Source organism: Lithobates pipiens, unplaced genomic scaffold, assembly GCF_037356315.1.
Source record: "Lithobates pipiens isolate NorthernLeopardFrog02 unplaced genomic scaffold, aLitPip1_a1.2 Scaffold_16, whole genome shotgun sequence".
NCBI lineage: Eukaryota > Metazoa > Chordata > Amphibia > Anura > Ranidae > Lithobates > Lithobates pipiens.
The window spans coordinates 5,193,519-5,213,720 of record NW_027507748.1 but is presented as its reverse complement, the minus strand read 5'-3'; the positions used below and the strand labels follow the sequence as shown (position 1 = coordinate 5,213,720).

Here is a 20,202-nt window from a genome sequence, read left to right as displayed (position 1 = left end):
AGTGTTGTGAATGAAGCCAGTAGTAGAGGAAGCAAGCAGCTGTTGAGCAGAGCTGCATAAGCCAATGCTTCCTGTATAGCACCGGCTCCTGTCATAGGTGGAGTGATACCAAATGCACTCTGCCTGGGACAGCAAGTTTATTACTAAAATCAGTGTATATATGGACATATCTGTTCTGCAGTGGTTACTGGGCTGCTTTTAAACTGATTCGCAGGTGTTGCGCAGTGTACCTGCGGCTTACCTGCATTGAGCCAGACTTCTCGTCTTACCTGTGGGTTTGGTGCACTTTCAGAAATAAATTTTTTGGCAAAGTACTGCTAGCCTGCAGGAAATCCACAGGTGCGGCAGACCATCCATGTAAAAGTAGCCTTAGGCCCCTTTAACATGATCTATCTGACCCAATCGGACCCTCCATTCACCTCTATGGAGCAGCAGATGTAAACAGACTTGTGTCCGTTTTACACCTGCCTCCTTCCAATTCCGATCTGCTAAAAAAAAATGGAAAGTGGATCCGTCTCCTTCCATTTGATCAGATGAGAGGGTCCATAGAGTAGAGTAGAGTAGAGTGGGCTGTGTCTATTTCTGCTTTGCATATGCAGAGTGGACGCAGAACTGTCATCTGCTCATTGTGGCCCACGACTGGTTACTAAGTAGCCCTCGCTCTTCAAAAGGTTGGGCACCCCTGGTCTTACGGTTTAAGTATTCATTTTGATGTCTCAATGGTTTGTTAGTTTTTGAGGGAAGACATTTGTGTAGCTAGTGAAGAAATCTTGGTGCCATTTTGACGTGGCCTGGTCGATGGTGACAAGCAACGTGGAGTCATCAACTTCTACTGTTTTCAAGAGCTGGATCACATCTTTACTATCTTTCAAAAAAGCTTGTCCCTTCCCTGCTAATGGTTGCAGGAATACATCTAAGTATTCCCCCAATCTTGAATAGACAGACCCTATACCGCTAATTATAGGTCTTTGTTCTATTTTTATTAACTTTCGGTACCTGATAAATAACCAGAACTTTTGGTGTATCTGGTAACAGGTAGCGCCCCTCTTTCTTATTTAATATTTTATCTGCAATGTCTTTGTTTAGACTGAAACTCTTTATTAGGGTTTTTCTTCAATTCCTGGTAGGTTTTTTTATCCATTACTAGTTTATTGAGTTCCCTCCCATAGTCCTCCTTAGTTAGCACCACCAGTCCTCCCCCTTTATCCGCAGGCCTTATTACTATATTTTTGCGCTTTTCCAATTTCCTAATCCCTTGCCATACTTTATCATTACTATTGTATTTCTCCAGTACCACATTTTTTATCTCCTTTTCCACCATTTTTTTTGAACACCTCAATGTGTTGATTAGAACTGGATTTGGGGTTGAACGTGGATTTATTTTTGAAATTACTGTGTATATAAACTGAATTCGATGGTTGCTTTTTACTTTCCCCTTTCTCTAAATAATGTTTCTTTAGGTTTAATTTTCTAATAAATTTCTGTAAATGCCACAAACTGGTTGAAGGGTTTATTGGGGGCATATTTAATTCCTTTGTCCAATACCAATAATTCCTCATTGGAGAACACTATATCTGTTAGATTGAATATTCCATGGCCTAACTCTCTCTTTTTCTTTTTGCCTCCACCTCTACATCCTCTCCTTCTCGCTGGTTTTCTCTTCTCATTCCCTCCTGGACTGAAAAATTACAGTTTTAAAATATTAAATAAGAAAGAGGGGCACTTGACTCTAGATTTATGCCTGTCTGCTGCCTTCCCCAGGAAATGTCACTGGAGACTCAACGAGTCCCTGCTCAAGCACCCTGAAACCAATGCTAAACTCGAGGCCGCCCTGACCGAATATTTTATCCTGAACAAAGGCTCCGTGCCCAGCCCATCCACCCTCTGGGAGGCCCACAAGGCCTTCTTCCGGGGGCAATGTATTGCTCTCGGTTCACGAAGGAAAAAAGATGCGGCTCTCTTGAAATCTTCTTTGCTCCTAGAGCTTCACAGAGCAGAAAGGGCTCTGCTGCGCTCCCCCATGGTGGATCGGCTGCGCACGGTCACTGGCCTGAGGAACCGTATAAAATCCCTAGACATGTCTCACATAGACAAATCAATCTTGTGGGCTAAACAAAAGTTCTACGAGTACTCGAATAAGCCCCACAGGATGCTGGTCTCTAGACTTAACCCAAGGCCCTATCACGCCTTCCCAGACCACATCAAACTCCCTGACGGGTCCACCACTTTCTGCCCCCAGACAATGACCCAGGTGTTTGGCAACTTCTATAACAAACTCTATAATTGCCTAACCTCCGCACAACATCCTACATTTGATGGGGCTGCTTTTGAGGAGTTCATGTCGGGCCTGAAGCTCCCCCAGTTGTCAGATTCGGATCTGCATATACTAAACGCGCCCATTACAGAGGATGAAGTGGACAACACCGTTAAGGCTCTCCCTTCCCACAAAGCTCCAGGTCCGGATGGCCTCCCATACTCCTACTACAAACGCTTCCTCCCCATCCTGTCGCCTCATCTAGTGACCCTGTATAACTCGCTACTTCTAGGTAAGTCCCCTCACCAACACTTTCTCCACTCCTTCATCACGGTTATACCTAAACAGGACAGGGACCCGACCCTACCAGACAACTACAGGCCTATAGCCCTTTTAAATTCAGACTAAAAATTATTTACAAAAATCCTCGCCAACCGTTTATCCCAATTTCTGACGAAGCTCATAGACAGAGACCAGGTGGGCTTCGTTCCTACCAGACATGCGGGAGATAACACCCGGCGAACTATAGACCTAATTGACATGCTGGACAGGGTCCGACGCCCCGCCCTGATTCTCAGTCTGGAAGCCCAAAAGGCATTTGACATGTTCGCAACCCTCACTAGATTTGGCTTAAGGGGACCCTTTCTCTCCGCACTGCAATCTTTATACTCCAATCCCTCTTCCCAGTTCCGACTAGTGTCCTTCACCTCCCATTCATTCCCTATGACAAATGGGACTAGACAGGGTTGCCCTCTCTCCCCGCTCCTCTTTATACTCTGCCTAGAATCCCTGGCAGAGGCTATCAGATCCCACCCTGATATCAAGGGGGTACCCATGTGGCAAAGGGAGTATAAATTATCCCTATTTGCAAATGACGTCCTCCTTACTCTGACCAGTCCTCACACTTCCCTCCCTTCCCTGCATGCCCTACTCACTCACTTTAGTTCCCTATCAGGCTATAAGGTCAACACGGCAAAGACGGAGGCCCTCCCCCTCCATGTTCCCCCGGAGGAACTTTTGCATCTGCAAAATACATTCCCCTACCGATGTTGCACGTCGTCCCTCAAATATCTGGGGGTTCAGCTAACGACATTCCTACTCCTTCCTTTACTCGACCAATTACATCCCATTGTTTAAGTCCATCAACAGTATGCTATCCCGATGGACCTCCCTCCCTTTGTCCTGGATAGGCCGAATTAATGTGCTAAAAATGTCAATCATGCCAAAACTGTTATATTATTTTGAAACCCTACCTGTCCCCATCCCGATGTCACAGATCAAGTTACTTAAGCGCTGGTTCTTGAAATTTATTTGGAATGGCAGGGCCCATAGAGTGGCCGGTTCGGTTGTTTTTGCCCCCAAGGATCAGGGGGGCATGGGTGCCCCGGACGTCTACAAATTTTATCTGGCGTCTCATCTTGCCCGATAGTGTCTTGGTCTTGTCTGAGACCTCCGAATCGCTGGACGGAGATAGAGATGGGTTCCCTATATCCGACCCATCCTTGCTCCTTGGCGTGGTCGCCGGGGACAATGGGGGACCCCAGGCTTCTGGATCTCTGCCTGGGTCCCATGTTGTTCACACTCAGACTGTGGTGTTCCTGCTCTTCCAAATTCGCATTATCATCACCCTGCCCCCCCCCCCCTCTAATGTGCTCTTTAACCCCTTAGTTCCTGACAGTCTTTCGCATGTTCGTATGTTTCCAGGGACTGTTCCAACTCCGCCACTTCGTTCACCCTGTCACGCATAAACTTAAACCCTTTTCGGCCCTTCAATCTGACAGACAACTCCCTCACCACATGTGGTATTCATACCTCCAGATAACTCACTACTTTTCAACTCTTTCCCCCTCTCTCTCCCTCACCACACCGACGCCTTTTGAGCTGCTCTGCTCCCAAGGCCCCTACCAAGCAAAGCTTATCTCTAGTATTTACCATATACTTCAGCAGAGGTCCTCTCTCACTGCCCTATCTCACTTCTACATGGACAAATGGGCGCAGCTCACACATCAACAAATCACTCTCCCACAATGGTCCACAATCTGGTCCTCAACCTCTAAAATTTCAAGATGCGTGGCTCAGAGAGAGACAGCATATAAAGTCTTACTGTTCTGGTACAGGACCCCCGAGGTTATTCATCGATATGACCCCTCTCTTTCTCCCATGTGCTGGATGTGTGGGAAAACCAAGGGGACACATTATATCTTCTGGCAATGTGCTCTAATTATTCCTTTCTAGTCCATGGTATCTCACATGCTCCAGCAGATTTTCGACACCTCCATCCCATTGGATCCTGTCAACCTTCTCCTAGGCCTTCCCTTCCCAGAGTTGGGGAAGGCAGCTAATAAATTAGCCTCCTATGTTCTGCTTGCTGCTAAAAGAGCTATACCCTCTAACTGGTTATCTACTCAGCCCCCAACCCAGGCTCAGCTGATACAAACCATCAAGGACATACACAGAATGGAACACCTGACGGGTATGGTGGAGGATAGGATTGACCGGTTTGGTGTGATTTGGGCCCCCTGGGACGCCTCGACCTTTGGGCTCCCTATTTTGCCCTTAGTACCCCTAGCCATCCGGTCTTTAGCTATCCCTTAGCGTTCTCTAGTCTTCATGCTCCCCAATGTTTCATATCATGTCGGTACTTTAAGTCTTTTTCTAATGGCCCAACGGCCATTCGAAGCCTACCTTCTCTCTGTCGAGGAAGTCTATAGTGAAGCCCTCTTTTGTCAGATATTCGTCATGTTATTGAAGCACAAGTTCAAGACCCCAATCTCTGCATTACGAAATATACGATGGCTCTCAGTTTTTATTTTTATTTTAATATTATTTTATGTAATATTTTTCTATCGTTTTTTTTTTTTGTGTTTTTGTTTTGTTTTGTTTTATTTTATTTTTCTTTGACTGCTACTTTATACTTGTAGTCACCATGTTGTTATACCAGTCTCTTCAATATGGTATGTTTCAGACATTTATTGTCTATTGTCAGTTCTGTATGTCTTTTTGTATACTGTAAAATTTCTCTTAATAAAAATTACAATTTACAAAAAAAAAAATTTTTACCGGCAAGTTGGAAAAGTTGGTCCGTCGGATACTCCGACGGAAACAGTCCGATGCGTACCACACACAGTCAGAATATCCGACAAAACGGTCCTATAGGAAACATTCCGACTGAATCTCCAACCGTGTGTACAAGGGCTAAGAGTTCATACTGGCAGTGCAACCCCCATCGCCTCTAATTTAGAAAAATAAATTTTCAAGTTTGATAAGGCACCATATAAATCAAATTGTTTAAGGAGATTTGGTAAAGATACTGCTGGATTCATTAAAGAAAATAATAGGTCATCGGCATAAGCCGAGACCTTATGTTGTGTATTACCCACTCTCACTCCCTGTATATCCTGATTTAGCCTGATCGTAGAAAGAAAAGGCTCCAAGGAAAGGGCATATAAAAGAGGGGACAGTGGGCATCCCTGCCTGGTACCACTCCTAATTGTAAAAGACTCTGAGAGCACCCCATTCACCTTGACCTGCGCGGTCGGGTTAAAATATATCTTGTTATCCGGCTCATTATCACCTCCCCAAGTCCAATATGTCTGAGTATGGAGAGCATAAATGGCCAACTTACTCGGTCAAATGCTTTCTCAGCATCTGTATTTAAAAAGACACATGCGGTTTTCGTGGATTTGGTCACATGAAGTAGGTTCAGCACTTTAGAAGTGCCGTCCCTCACTTCACATGTCGGGGTGAATCCAACCTGATCTAAGTAGATTCATTTTTGTAAATGGTTTGACAGCCGGGTAGCCAAGATTTTAGTATAGAGCTTTAGGTCTACGTTCAAAATGAGATAGGCCTATAGCTACCGCACAAGGTAGAGTCTTTACCTTCTTTATATATCACAGCAATGTGGGCTCTCAGGGTATCCCTAGCAAATGAAGATCCAGAGTCGATCGGACAAAATAAATTAATCAAGCGTGGGCCTAATATTTCAAATAGCATTTTTATAGTATTTTACTGTAAACCCATCCGGGCCCAGGGCCTTCCCTGATTTCATAGACCCTAACGCTTGTTGAAGTTCCAACAATGTTATGGGGGCCATCTAGTTCCATCCATATCTCATGGGCTAAGGGCGGCATTTGAGAGTTTTGAATATATTCATCTATAGCAGCACGAGGCGATATAGGTAATGCTAGATCATATAAGTGTGAATAGAATTCTTTAAATTCCTGGGAGATATACGTTGGTAAAATTACCTTTTGGCCGTTCCCATTAACAACTTGGGGGATATATGTTGACAGTTTATGTTCTCTAACTTTTCTTGCTAATACTTTCCCACATTTATCACCTGATTCGTAATTCAGCTTATGGCAAAACTGTAACGCTGCTTTCGCCGTGTAGTCAAGCAAGTCCGTAATTTGCTTCCTCAGTACCGCCAAGTCTGTTTCCAGAGTCTTATTAGGAGCATGTTTATGACTAGATTCATACTTTCATAGTTAGTAAGGTTGAATAAAGACACCAGTCCATCCAGAGTGAGTGTCCCTGTATCCCTGTACATTGCACACTCACATCGGTCCCTACCCTCAAGGAGCCAACAATCCAAGGTCCCCATTCATATACTAGGGCCGATTTTGGACAGAAGCCAATTAACCTACCTGCATGTCTTTGGTGTGTGGGAGGAAACCGGAGTACCCGGAGGAAACCCACGCAGGCACAGGGAGAACATGCAAACTCCAGGCAGGTAGTGTCGTGGTTGGGATACGAACCAGCGACCCTTTTTACTGCCAGGGGAGAGTGCTAACCACTACACCACTGTAATCACAATCACAAAAGCATGTACTACACATCCATCAACGCACTCACCATTACAGATTTCGGAATCCGCAGTCGCGCAACATCAACTCCAGAGGGATACCCAAAATAGTATCCTTGGACCACCTATGTCAATCTTTAAAGGGGTCTAATGGCCTTAGCCCCAAAACTAGGCTTTTATGTACTGTGCAGCCATCTGACTGTGGGAAGCCTCCAATCCTTCCCTTTCATGGACCTCCTACTGCCCATGGCGATTTGAATCGGCTTATTGTCTTACCCCTTCGTCCAGAGAAACCATTGCACCTATTTAGGAGACCACCGCCCGGTGCCTTCTTTTACGGTGGATCGACAGACTACAACTACTATACCTGGTCTCGTCCTCCAACTAGAAACCCTCACCGAGGCTTTATCACCCCCCGAATTAGGTCTCTACCCCTCACAGTGTATGCAAACACAAGCGTTTCCGTTGTACGCCCGTACACTGCGTTGCCAGACAAATCTACACAGAGCACTTACGCCTGCTTTCTTTTACAAAACAGCGCGACTTCTCTCTGTACCTCGATATTACAACAATAACATGAAGGCCTCCTGTTTGCTCTCTACCCAAAACTGTATTACAGTATAAACCTTAGAAAAAAACAACTGAAATTAAAATTTGAAACACTCTTTCAAACGCCAGTGTTTTCCCCATTATCCTTCCAAACACATCTCATTGCTTGTGTCATAGGGCCCCAAGCTCCTCCCACCAACTTCCTGTGGATACATAAAATGCTGAAAAGAACTTCCTGTTGCATGCCCAGCTCTAAAAAAAACAAACATCAAAACTGGTTTATTTACATATCAATGTTAAAGGGAAAGGGAGAGGGAGGGTAAACCTAGTTTCATATGCAAGCTATACAAGACATGCCTAAAAAACACTGAATTGCCCTCTGGGAAACCCCCATACATTTGTAAAATAGAAATAACACACACCGCTGTGTACAAAAACTCAGTTAAAGTTAGATTCACTATCCACTGAAATCCAGTGCAAAGCAGAGATCTTCACTCAAAACAAAAATTCAATACAGAAAACGCAATAGCTTTACTGAAAAGTTGACAAAAAGTACAAACCCAGCTAACCTACAATAGCTTACATTCACTTAAAGGAAAACAGAAATGATGCCTGGAAACAAGGTGGTGGCTCATGTCACATGGTACAAAAAACATATTTAGGGGGCCACACCCTAATGCGTTTAAATTCAAGATGGTGCTGCTATAAGACCAACAAACAGCACAAAACATATTACAGCGCACACATTCAAGAATGACATTTCCTGCAGGCTAGTTAAAAACACCTGAACATATTCAAAAAATATGGGGGTTTGGTCACACTATATGGTTGTAGCGGTGATACTTTGGACAAAGTGTCATTCCTGTGTAAATTTAGTTTTTTGGCTCAGAATGGTAATGGGATTCTAAAGCCGCGTACACACGGGCGGACTGTCTGGCCAACTTAGTCCGTCGAAACACATTTCAGCGGACAGTCCGCTCGTGTGTGGGCTTCAGCGGACTTTTTCAGCGTGCAGTCTGGCGGATTAAGTATTTCGGAATTTCCGTAATACTGTCCGTCATACTTTGGTTTCAGCGGACAATCCGCTCGTGAGTAGGCTAGTTCGACGGACTAAGAATGGCGCATGCTCAGAAAGGATTTACACGGCGAAAGGTTGCATTGCTGTGTATTGGACTTCCTATTTCTAGTCCCGTCGTACGTGCTGTACACGTCATCGCGCAAGCTTTCGACGGACTGTTTGTTCATCCGTGTGTGGTCAAGTCCCTTCATTCGAAAGTAGGACGGACTGTCCGTCGGATTGTCTGACGGACTAAGTTGGCCATACAGTCCGCCCGTGTGTACGCGGCTTGAGGGTTAATTGTGTAGGTTAACTTTGACATCAGTTTGGCTGGGCTGTGTTAGAGTTCTATCATGTGTACAGTGAGGTGCACATGACAAGCCAGAACCAGGCCTGGTTGGACGTTTTGGGTATCAGCTTCCTCGGAGCCAATCAGTGGGTGTGCCGGGCCCCGCTGAGGAGTCTGGGTAAAGGTACTTAAGATGTTGAGGTCACGTGTTTCAGGTGGTTCATCGTGAGGCCCTAGCAGTCTGTTCCTGATTCTGGACCGCGGTAGCCCCACGAGGGGTCCCGATCATGCGAGCGTTCGACACTCCGCAACATGCTTTGGTTGGTTAACCCCAATAGACCCGACTGGTCTGGGGTAGGGATCCGTCTGTTCCTGAGTCTCAGAACTGGCTGGTCCAAGGCATAGTAACTGAGGGAGGATTCAAGGCGTCCGGGGGTGCTCTCAGTTTGGAGATACCTCCTCTTCGTCCTTCTCTCACTCCGGTTCATCCTTCCTCTTCATCTTCAAAAGTGTGATAGGTAGGAATGGAATGAGATGTGTAATTTATTCTCCTAGAACGCCTGAAGGTACTACTTCAATGTTGGGCCTCTGTATGTGGCCAAGCTGTGTAAAAGTCTCACACATGTGGGATCACCATACTCAGGAGGAGTAGCAGAATGTGTTTTGTGGTCTAGTTTTTGCTATATACATGCTATGTGTTAGAAATATCTTATAAATTGACAACTTTCTGTACAAAAATGTGTTTTTTCATTTTTTTTTACACATTTTCCAAAAACCTCTGGAAAAAAAAATGAACCATTCAAAAGACTCATTATGCCTCATAGATTATACGTTGGGGTGTTTTCTTTCCAAAATAGGGTCATTTTGTGGGCATTTCCATTGACCTGGTGCTCCAGGGCCTTCAAAATTAGGTGGTTGAGAAATGAGATGTGTCATTTATGCTCGTAGAACGCTTGAAGGTGCTACTTCAATGTTGGGCCTTTCTATGTGGCCAGGCTGTGTAAAAGTCTCACACATGTGGGATCGCCATACTCAGGAGGAGTAGCAGAATGTATTTTGGGGTCTAGTTTTTGCTATATACATGCTATGTGTTAGAAATATCATATAAATTGACAACTTTGTGTACAAAAATGTGTTTTTTCATTTTTTTTTTACACATTTTCCAAAAACCTCTGGAAAAAAAAAATGAACCATTCAAAAGACTCATTATGCCTCATAGATTATACGTTGGGGTGTTTTCTTTCCAAAATGGGGTCATTTTGTGGGCATTTCCATTGACCTGGTGCTCCAGGGCCTTCAAAATTAGGTGGTTGAGAAATGAGATGTGTCATTTTTGCTCGTAGAATGCTTGAAGGTGCTACTTCAATGTTGGGCCTTTGTATGTGGCCAAGCTGTGTAAAAGTCTCACACATGTGGTATTGCCATACTTGGGAAGAGTAGCAGAATGTATATTGGGGTGTAATTTGTTTTATGTATATGCTCTGTGAGAGAAATAACCTGATAATATGACAATCCGGTTAAAAAATTTAAAAATCGTAATTTTGCAAAGAATTGTTGTAAAAAATTACAAATCAAAAAAAAAACTTACTATGCTACTTACTTAATACCTTGGAATGTTTACTTTATAAAAAGGGTTCATGGGGGGGAGGGGGATTTGTACTTCCCTGACCTGTTAGTGTCTGAAGAAATGCGTTAGGCCTTCAGTACATCAAGTGTGATCGATTTTCAGTGATTGGCACCATAGTTTGCAGACGCTATAACTATCACAAAGACCAAATAATATCCACTAATTTGGGTTATTTTTACCAAAGATATGTAGCAGTATAAATTTTGGCCAAAATGTATGAAGAAAAATTACTAATTTGCAAAATGTTATGACAGAAACAAAGAAAAGGGCATTGTTTCACAAAATTGACGGCCTTTTTTTTTTATTTATAGCACAGAAAATAAAAAACTTACTAGTGATTAAATACCACCAAAAGAAAGAAGAAAGTTCTATTTGTGTGAAGAAAGGATGCAAATTTCATATGGGTACAAAGTGTGAGAGCGCTGAAAGCTGAAAATTGGTCTGGGCAGGAAGGGGGTGTAAGTGCTCTGTATTGAGGTGGTTAAACACTAGTAGCCTTCTGGGGCGCTACATAACAGGTCTTACAGTCGTACAGTAGGTTAATGAGCTTTAACGACTTCCCGACCGGCGCACGCCAATGTACATTGGCCGAATGGCACAGGCAGGCAAATGGGTGTACCTGTACGTCCCTTTAAATTTGCCGTCCTGCCATCGCGAGCCCGCTGCTGGCAGCGCGCTCGCGTGCCAGTCGGGACCCCCATGAGTCCGTTCGCGGGTCCCGCGGACTCGTTTACTGCGGGCATACCCGCGATCGTCTTACGGGGAGGCTGAACGAGGAGATGCTGTTGTAAACAGCATCTCCCCGTTCTGCCTAGCAACAAGTGATGCTGATCTCTGTTCCGTGTGATTGGAGATCAGTGTTCACTACAACAAAGCCCAGCCCACACACAGTTAGTAACACGCCCCTAGGAACACTTAACCCCTACACTGCCACCCACTGGTTAACCCCTTCACTGCCAGTGTCATTTACACAGGAATCACTGCATTTGTATAGCACTGATTGTTGTATAAATGACAATTGTCCCAAAAATGTGTCAAAAATGTCCGATGTGTCCGCCATAATGTCGCACTCACAATAAAAATCGCTGATCGCCGCCATTACTAGTAAAAAAAAAAAAATATTAATAGAAAATGCCATAAAACTATCCCCTATTTTGTAAACGCTATAACTTTTGCGCAAACCAATCAATAATTGCTTATTGGGATTTTTTATACCAAAAATATGTAGAAGAATACGTATCGGCCTAAACTGAGGGAAATTTTTTTTTTTTATATATATTTTTGGGGGATATTTATTATAACAAAAAGTAAAAAATAATGTGTTTTTTTCAAAATTGTCGCTCTATTTTTGTTTATAGCGCAAAAAATAAAATACGCAGAGGTGATCAAATACCACCAAAAGAAAGCTCTATTTGTGAGGGAAAAAAAGGACATAAATTTTGTTTGGGAGTCACGTCTCAAGACTGCGAAATTGTCAATTAAAGCGACGCAGTGCCGAATCGCAAAAAGTGGTCTGGTCTTAAAGCCGGAGTCCGCTGGGAGTTCAGCCGTTTTTTTGTTTTTAAAAGCCAGCAGCTACAAATACTGCAGCTGCTGACTTTTAAAATAGTGACACTTACCTGCCAGCCTGCCCGCGATGTCGGCACCCAAAGCCGATCTCTTGATCGTCTCTCGGGTGCTGCCACCGCCATCTTGGGTATGGGAATCAGGAAGTGGAGCCTTTCGGCTTCATTTCCCGGTTCCCTATTGCACATGTGCGAGTTGCGCTGCGCAATAAGGATGGACCCCGCTGCCTCTGGGATCTGTGTGTTTCCCAGCAGGCAGCGGGGGACTTTCGGAAATCTACGCCCCTTTCCGCAGAGAGCTATCCCGGAAGTGGGTGCAGATACCTGTACTGTACAGGTATCTCCACCCCCCTCCCCCCTGAAAGGTGGCAATTGTGGCGCCGGAGGGGGGGAGGATTCCAATGAGCGGAAGGTCCACTTTAGGGTGGACCTCCGCTTTAAGCCAGCAAAATGGTCCAGGGCTGAAAGTGGTTAAAAAGAGAAATGATGTACGTTTGCTGGGGAGAAGGTTACGCAGCGGGCAAAAGAAAGAAATCTATACATATAGATACAAAATGGCAGATTAGCGTCCCTTGCAAGATAAGGGCAGATTTACAAATCCAGCAGTAGATGTTTCAGTTGCAGTCATCATAGTCAGTTGTTTCCATTTCCATCTCCATCTGACTCCTTCTCTTCGTCCTCCTCTCACTCCGACTCTTCTAATTTTTCCTCTTCCTCAGGTCATTGACGAAAAAGACGAGTAGCGTGGTGTAGAGGACAAAGACCGCACCGAATGACAGGAGGTGACCCCAAATCTCAGGCCCACCTACCGGTGAATGAAGATAAAAACTAGGGGTTAGACAGCAATGTGAAATATAAAACACAATTAGAAAAAAAGAGCAAAGTGCAGTAATTGACCAATCAGGTGTCAGGTAGTTGGATCAGTGGTATATGAAATCTGATTTGTTGTTATGAGATCTGATCTGATGTTCTCTATATCCCTTGGGTCTGGTTGCGGGAATGTCGGTTCTGAGCAGCACATGAACCAGAGGTTAGACAGGCCGGTCAGGAGTCAGGACAGGGTTGTGGAAGCATAAAGTAGCAGACCAGTAATCAAAATGAAACAAATGCAAACCAGTTCAGATCACTCAATATCAGCCTTCGAGATATTTCTGAAATAATGTCACACCATTGTGGTGATATGAAAGTCACTGAAAGACTTATCTGTGAAATGCTTTTCTTGGGGTACATCACAAGACACAGGAATCGGTTAATTCTTCTACGTTGGGTTATGCTCCCCCTTCAGGTGATTGGACATGGGCAAATAGAGAAGCTGAAACCCAGTCCTGCCTAACCCCTCCCACTCCCAGCATGCCTCAGTTCCGTAAGCAAGCAATATATAGGTGAACATAGAAACAGAGGGGGTAGGGACTTGTGTCCTCTGATGTCCCAGAGCACAGATATTGGTTAATTCTTAGCCCTTGTACACACGGGTCGGACATTCTGACAACCAAATCCATTGGATTTTGTCCAACGGGTTTTGTCTGAAACTGTTGCATACACACGGTCGGACAAAGTTGTCGGAAAATCCGATTGTACATAACGTGATGATGTTATTTCGTTACGACGGGACTACGTTCAGGCTAGTAGCCAATAGCTTTGGTCTAGGAATTTGATCTGAGCATGCGTGGCACTTTGTCTGCCGGAGTAGGCTACACATGATCGGAGTATGTCCAATCTGAGCATTTTGTCAGAAAATTTTACGGACAAGTTGGAAAACTTGGTCCGTCGGATACTCCGACGGAAACAGTCCGATAGAGACCACACACAGACGGAATATCCGACAAAACAGTCCGATAGGACACATTCCGTCGGAATCTCCGACCGTGTGTACAAGGGCTTAGACCTTTTGGGCATCCAAAAGCAAGTATATGAGGGGCAGGTAATATGACACGCAACCGCTAATAAGGACCAACAAAAACCCAAATAAGGTAAGTGGAATGGAACCATAAATTAGACTGAGACAGAAATGCAGTAAACATCACTCCTTTAATGTAATGGTAAAAATTGTACAGGACAAGCAGCTACGAACGTGGCTACATCAGCGTGGAGACTAGGCCACCTGAATTGTTAAGAAATAGACCAGATGAGCTGATTCTTCCCCAAGAGACCAGCTGCCTTGGAAGAACGGTATGTCTGGAGCAAAGCAGTGCGGAAGATCTGAACAGAAAGAATTCTGTCACCCAAAGGTGAAGTGAGACACTCGAATAGTGGCTGGAATATGATCGGGAGGTATCACTGGAGTAGGAACTGACTCCATCTTGGAGGAGGAGGAAAACTGTTGTGACCCTTTCTTACATTCTTAGTACAGGGTAAGAATGAGCCTATGTAATTGAACCTTGACAGAAAAAGAGCCCATCGTGCTCTTCTGGGAGATAATCGTTTTCCGTCAGATAAGAATGTGAGAGTCTAAGCCTTTGTACACACGATTGGAGATTCCGCCAGAATGTGTCCGATCGGAGCGTTTTGTCGGATATTCCGACTGTGTGTGATCTGCATTGGACTGTTTCCGTCGGAATATCCGTCAGACCAAATTTTCCAACTTGCCGGAAATATTTTCGGACAAAATGCTCCGATCGGACATACTCCGATCATGTGTAGAGAATTCTGATCGGACAAAGTGCCACGCATGCTCAGATCAAATTCCTACACCCAAGCTATTGGCTACTAGCCTGAACGCAGTCCCATCGTAACGAAATAACGTCATCACGTTCTGAACGATCGGATTTTCCGACAACTTCGTCCGACCGTTTGTATACAATAGTTTCGGACAAAATCCGACGGATTTGGTTGTCGGAATCTCCGACCGTGTGTACAAGGGCTTACTGTCAGTCAGTATGAGGACCGGCACAGTGGTACCCTCAAGGAGAGGCCTCCATTCCTTAAGATCTAAAATGATAGCTAACAATTCTCTGTCCCCAATCTCGTAATTGCATTCTGCAGGAGACAATTTCTTAGCCCCCGTACACACGGTTGAAGATTCCGGCAACCAAATCCGTCGGATTAATTCCGGAAGAGGTCTGGAAGTGATGTTGCATATACACGGTCAGACTCAGTTGTCGGAATATCCGATTGTACATAATGTGATGCCGTTATTTCGTTACGACGGGACTACGTTCAGGCTAGTAGCCAATAGCTTTGGTCTAGGAATTTGATCTGAGCATGCGTGGCACTTTGTCCGTCGGAGTAGGCTACACATGATCGGAGTATGTGCGATCGAAACATTTTGTTGGAAAATTTTACCGGCAAGTTGGAAAAGTTGGTCCGTCGGATATTCCGACGGAAACAGTCCGATGCATACCACACACAGACAGAATATCCGACAAAACGGTCCGATAGGAAACATTCCGTCGGAATCTCCGACCGTGTGTACAAGGGCTAAGAAAAAGTATCCACAAGGATGCATAGAACTCTCAGAGGTTGGATGTTGAGACAGAAGGGTGCCTACTCCAGTCTCAGATGCCTCAACCTCAAGAATGAATGGTAACGTAGGATCAGGATAAGCCAACACAGGAGTTGAAACAAAGGCAGCATTGAGAGACTGAAAAGCTTTAAGGCAGGGGTGTCATACTCACTTTCATCGCGGGCCGCATCAGCATTATGATTGTCTTCAAAAGGGCTTCTTGTATCTGTAAGATTAGATGTCCAGCGCATCCCCTCCCCTTACATTAGATGTCACCCCACCATCAGAAGTTGAGTCCCCTACTCTCCCTAACATCACAGTGCACCCCCTTTCCTTATGCTGCTGCTGGGAAGAAGCTGGATGCATTGCTTGAAATCAGAAAGTAAGGTTCTGGAGGAGGACCAGAGGAGGGCTGGAGCTCTCCTGCAGCTGTAGGAGAGGTGCGAGGGCCGCATGAAATGGCCTGGAGGGCTGGATTCGGCCCACGGGCCTTGTGTTTGACACCTGTGCTTTAAGGGAATCTGGAGACCAATTCTGTGGGTTGCCGCTCTTCCTGGTCATATCAGTCAGAGGCTTGACCAGAGAAGAGAAATTACAAATAAATTTGCAATAGTAATTGGCAAAGCCAAGAAAACTTTGTAGCGGACATAGACCTATGGGACGAGGCCACTGTAGAACTGCAGATGGTTTTTCAATTGGACCCAGAGAAACTAGCAGTAGAAATTACATAACCCAGAAATGTAACCTGTTTGCAATGGAACTCACACTTTTCCAATTTACAATACAGGTTAGGTTTTTGTCTTTCAGCCTCTGTTAATTATGCCTCTCCCATTGTGTGCCTTCTAGGTGTGCATTCCCATTGTTTATTGAGTCACCTATTGTTTCTGTCAGTTTGATCATTTCTTGGAGAGGTTATTAATATTGTGACCACTGTACCTTGTTATAGAACAATTGTGGGTTGTTTATGCTTCTGATAATGTGTAATGTACTTTGTATCCAGGGTTGTGGGCTTGGTGCCAAACGGTCTTGGCGGGCACTGAGTCACCTCACCAAGGTGGTTAGTTGTTTTATTAGCTTAATGTTTATATTTATGTTGGTTGTTCCCTCGATGTGCTAATGATATTCCTGTTTACAATTTATACTGTTAGGATAATGTAATCAGGTCACCTGAGCTTGTGTGGTATATAAATTCTATGCCAGTTTTCAATAAAGTGAGTTCCAGTTTGCATCTAAGCTATTGTTGCCTAGTCTTGGGTGCAATTTTCAGCTACACTATATTACCAAAAGTATTGGGACACCAGTCCGCAGGGTTCAATATTGAGTTGACCCACCCTTTGGCACCAATAATCATTGCCGGTGTCTGTAAGGGTGACATTCTGACAGTAGGGTGGCCATTGTTCCCATTGGCCACCAATATAAGGGTATAGTTTTAGCAGCCCTAAAGACTATTTTAAGGGTTCCTCTGGGGTAAATAGGTTGAGAAAGGCTGCTCTAGAGTTTACTCAGAATAATGTGAAAAATAAATCTTGTGAGTGTCAGTTCTGTGGGTAGAAACACCAGGCTGATGAGAGAGGTCAGAGAAGAATGGTCAGTCTGGTTGAAGCTGACAGAAATGCTCTGATATCTCAGATAACCGATCTTTACAATTGTGGTGAGCAGAATGTACAATACCTGGAACCTTGAGGTGGATGGGCTACTATAGCAGAAGACCATGTTGGGTTCCTGTCAGCTAAGAACAGGAAGCTGAGGCTGCGGTGGGCACTGGATCACCAGAACCAGACAGACTGGACAAATGTAGGCTGGTGTGACGAATCTTCATTTCTGCTAAGTTCCACATATGTTAGGCCAGTCAATGCATCTAAATCTAAAATAACTCTTTTTTGCTATGTCAGATGTTGGACATGTTCTACTCACTTTGACAGGACTTGTGGAAGACATTGGTCATCTTCTGGCTGACATTGTTGGTTGCAGAGCAGCTAATGTTCCAGGGAGGAGGCAATGACGTTGTCACGTTGATAAGACCCATTTCAGACTCCCTGAACTCTTGTCTATTGATGGTCAGAAGGATTTGGGGTTTTGTCCCTTGTTCCACAGCACATGTGACCAGAAGACTGTCATTGGAGAGACATTGGAGCGTCACAACAGGATCCGATACAACATCTGAGAGGAAGAGATGGAGGGAAAGGGAGAACAAGGAGGGAAAGAAAGAGAGAAGAGACAATTAAATAAAGTAAAAGAAATGCCATAAGTTATCACAAGTCTTATAGGCATTGGGCTGAAACCTGGGGGAGATTTCTACCGGCTGGAAATTGGATCAATGTGTGAGTCACATTTCATGGAGAACTAATGCCGCGTACACACGAGCGGACTTTTCAACATCCAAAGTCCGAAGGACTGAGTCCGTCAGACTATCCGATCGTGTGTGGGCTGCAACGGACTCCTGACTCACCAAAGTCCGAAGGACTTTAGAATATGGAACATGCTTCAAATTTTCCCGACGGAACTCCGCCGGACCCAGTCCCCTTCGAAAAATCCGCTCGTGTGTATGCTACTCCGACGGACTAAAACCGACGCTAGGGCAGCTATTGGCTACTGGCTATGAACTTCCTTATTCGAGTCGGGTCATACGTCATCACGTTCGAATCCGTCGGAGTTTAGTGTGATCGTGTGTGGCCAAGTCCGTTCGGCCAAAAAGTCTGTCAGAACTCCGTCGGAATTCCAGCAGAACTCTGACGGAACTCCTTTGGAAGTCTGTCGGACATAAGTCCTCTCGTGTGTACGGGGCTTTAGAAAGAGGGTCAAAAAATGTGAAGTTGTGTTGCTGGTCCTCCAGACTTGGCCAACATGAACATTGTAATGGGAAATCCAGCTGCTGCCAGATCTTCCATGAATATTTGTGTATATATGTGTTTAGTTGCGCCTGTAGAGCAGCCACCATATACCATAGAGGATGTGCACTAACCCTGAAGCTCACATTTGCTTCTAAGCCCCTGTACACACGGTCGGAGATTTCGACAACCAAATCCGTCGGGTTTTCTCCATCGGATCTTGTCCGAAACTGTTACATACACACGGTCGGACTAAGTTTCAGAACGTGATGACGTAATTTCGTTACGATGGGACTACGTTCAGGTTAGTAGCCAATAGCTTTGATGTAGGAATTTGATCTGAGCATGCGTGGCACTTGGTCCGATCAAAATTCGCTACACATGATCGGAGTATGTCCGACCGGCCCAGTTGGTCGGGAAATATTTCCAAGATGTTGGAAAATTGGGTCCGACGGATATTCCGACGGAATCAGTCCGATGCAGACCACACACAGTCGGATTATCCGATGACATGGTCCGATAGGACACATTCCGACGCATTCTCCGACCGTGTGTACAAGGGCTAAGAGGGCACCCTGTTTATTTATGGAAGGGAAATCAGGTAGAATTGGCGCTATACCTTTAAATTTACACCTTTAAATGCTGTGTGTGTAAAACTCTATTCATGAATGAAATGATTCCTTATCCGTGCAATTGATTAAACAGTTGTAAATCCATACTAAAAGATTGTGAAAAAAAAAAAATAAAAAAAAATATTATTATGTGAATTGTGTGCCCAATAATGGGAGCCTTATGCCCCTATGGTATCCACGAGTGGGAAAAGAAAAAAAAAAACTCAGTGAAAAATAAACTGAAATAGGTAAAAATAGAATTCAAATCCTGCTATCCCATAAACATAAAGTGCCGACAAGTCCTTTATGATGTATTAGACAGTTCATAGCCAGTTAATTCCAAATGGTGCCTTGTGCAAATATCCAAAAAGAATCCCCGGTGCGCTTTGGTGAAAATAAATTATGTTGCGCTCACCAGATCCTTTACCCCTACTTGGGGAAAACCGCCTTCACAGTGTTTAGCCCCTGTGTCACTCTCTGACGTCTCCCTGGGAGTTTGGTTTTTCATCCGCGGGTTAGATTCTCATTCATACGTTGCATGGAAAGAGGAAGAGAGCCCATAGTGCAGTATGTCTTTAACCGGTTCCCGACCAGCGCACACCGATGTACGTCGGCAGAATGGCACGGGCAGGCATATTGGCGTACCTGTACGTCCAATATTCAATGCCACCCTGTCATCGGCTCGTATGCCGGTCGGGACCCCCATGAGTCCGGTCGCGAGTCCCGTGGACTCGATCGCCGCGGGCATACCCGCGATCGTCTCACGGGACGGCTGAATGGAGGAAATGCCGTGTAAACAGCATTTCTCCATTCTGCCTAGCAACTAGTGACGCTGATCTCTGCTTCATGTGATTGGAGCAGAGATCAGTGTTCACTAAATGAAAGCCCAACCCCCCCACAGTTAGTAACACACCCCTAGGAACACTTAACCCCTACACTGCCACCCACTGGTTAACCCCTTCACTGCCAGTGTCATTTACACAGGAATCACTGCATTTATATAGCACTGATTGCTGTATAAATGACAATGGTCCCAAAAATGTGTCAAAAATGTCTGATGTGTCTGCCTCAATGTCACAGCAGTCACAATAAAAAATCGCTGATCACCGCCATTACTAGTAAAAAAAAATAATAAAGAATTATTAATAAAAATGCTATAAAACTATCCCTATT

The 20,202-nt window shown here is 44.6% G+C and overlaps 1 protein-coding gene across 1 annotated transcript in view; it reads right to left on the bottom strand.

The window, feature by feature from the left end:
• Positions 1-10,816: 10,816 nt before the first annotated feature.
• LOC143981557 (T-lymphocyte surface antigen Ly-9-like) overlaps positions 10,817-20,202 on the bottom strand; it is a 55,047-nt gene continuing 45,661 nt past the window's right edge. Inside the window, exons 5-6 of the mRNA XM_077479501.1 lie at positions 17,505-17,750; positions 10,817-12,953 (exon numbers count right to left, since the gene is read on the bottom strand). Coding sequence (XP_077335627.1) covers positions 12,847-12,953; positions 17,505-17,750 — 353 coding nt within the window. The 3' untranslated portion in view covers positions 10,817-12,846. The remainder of the gene's footprint in view (positions 12,954-17,504; positions 17,751-20,202) is intronic.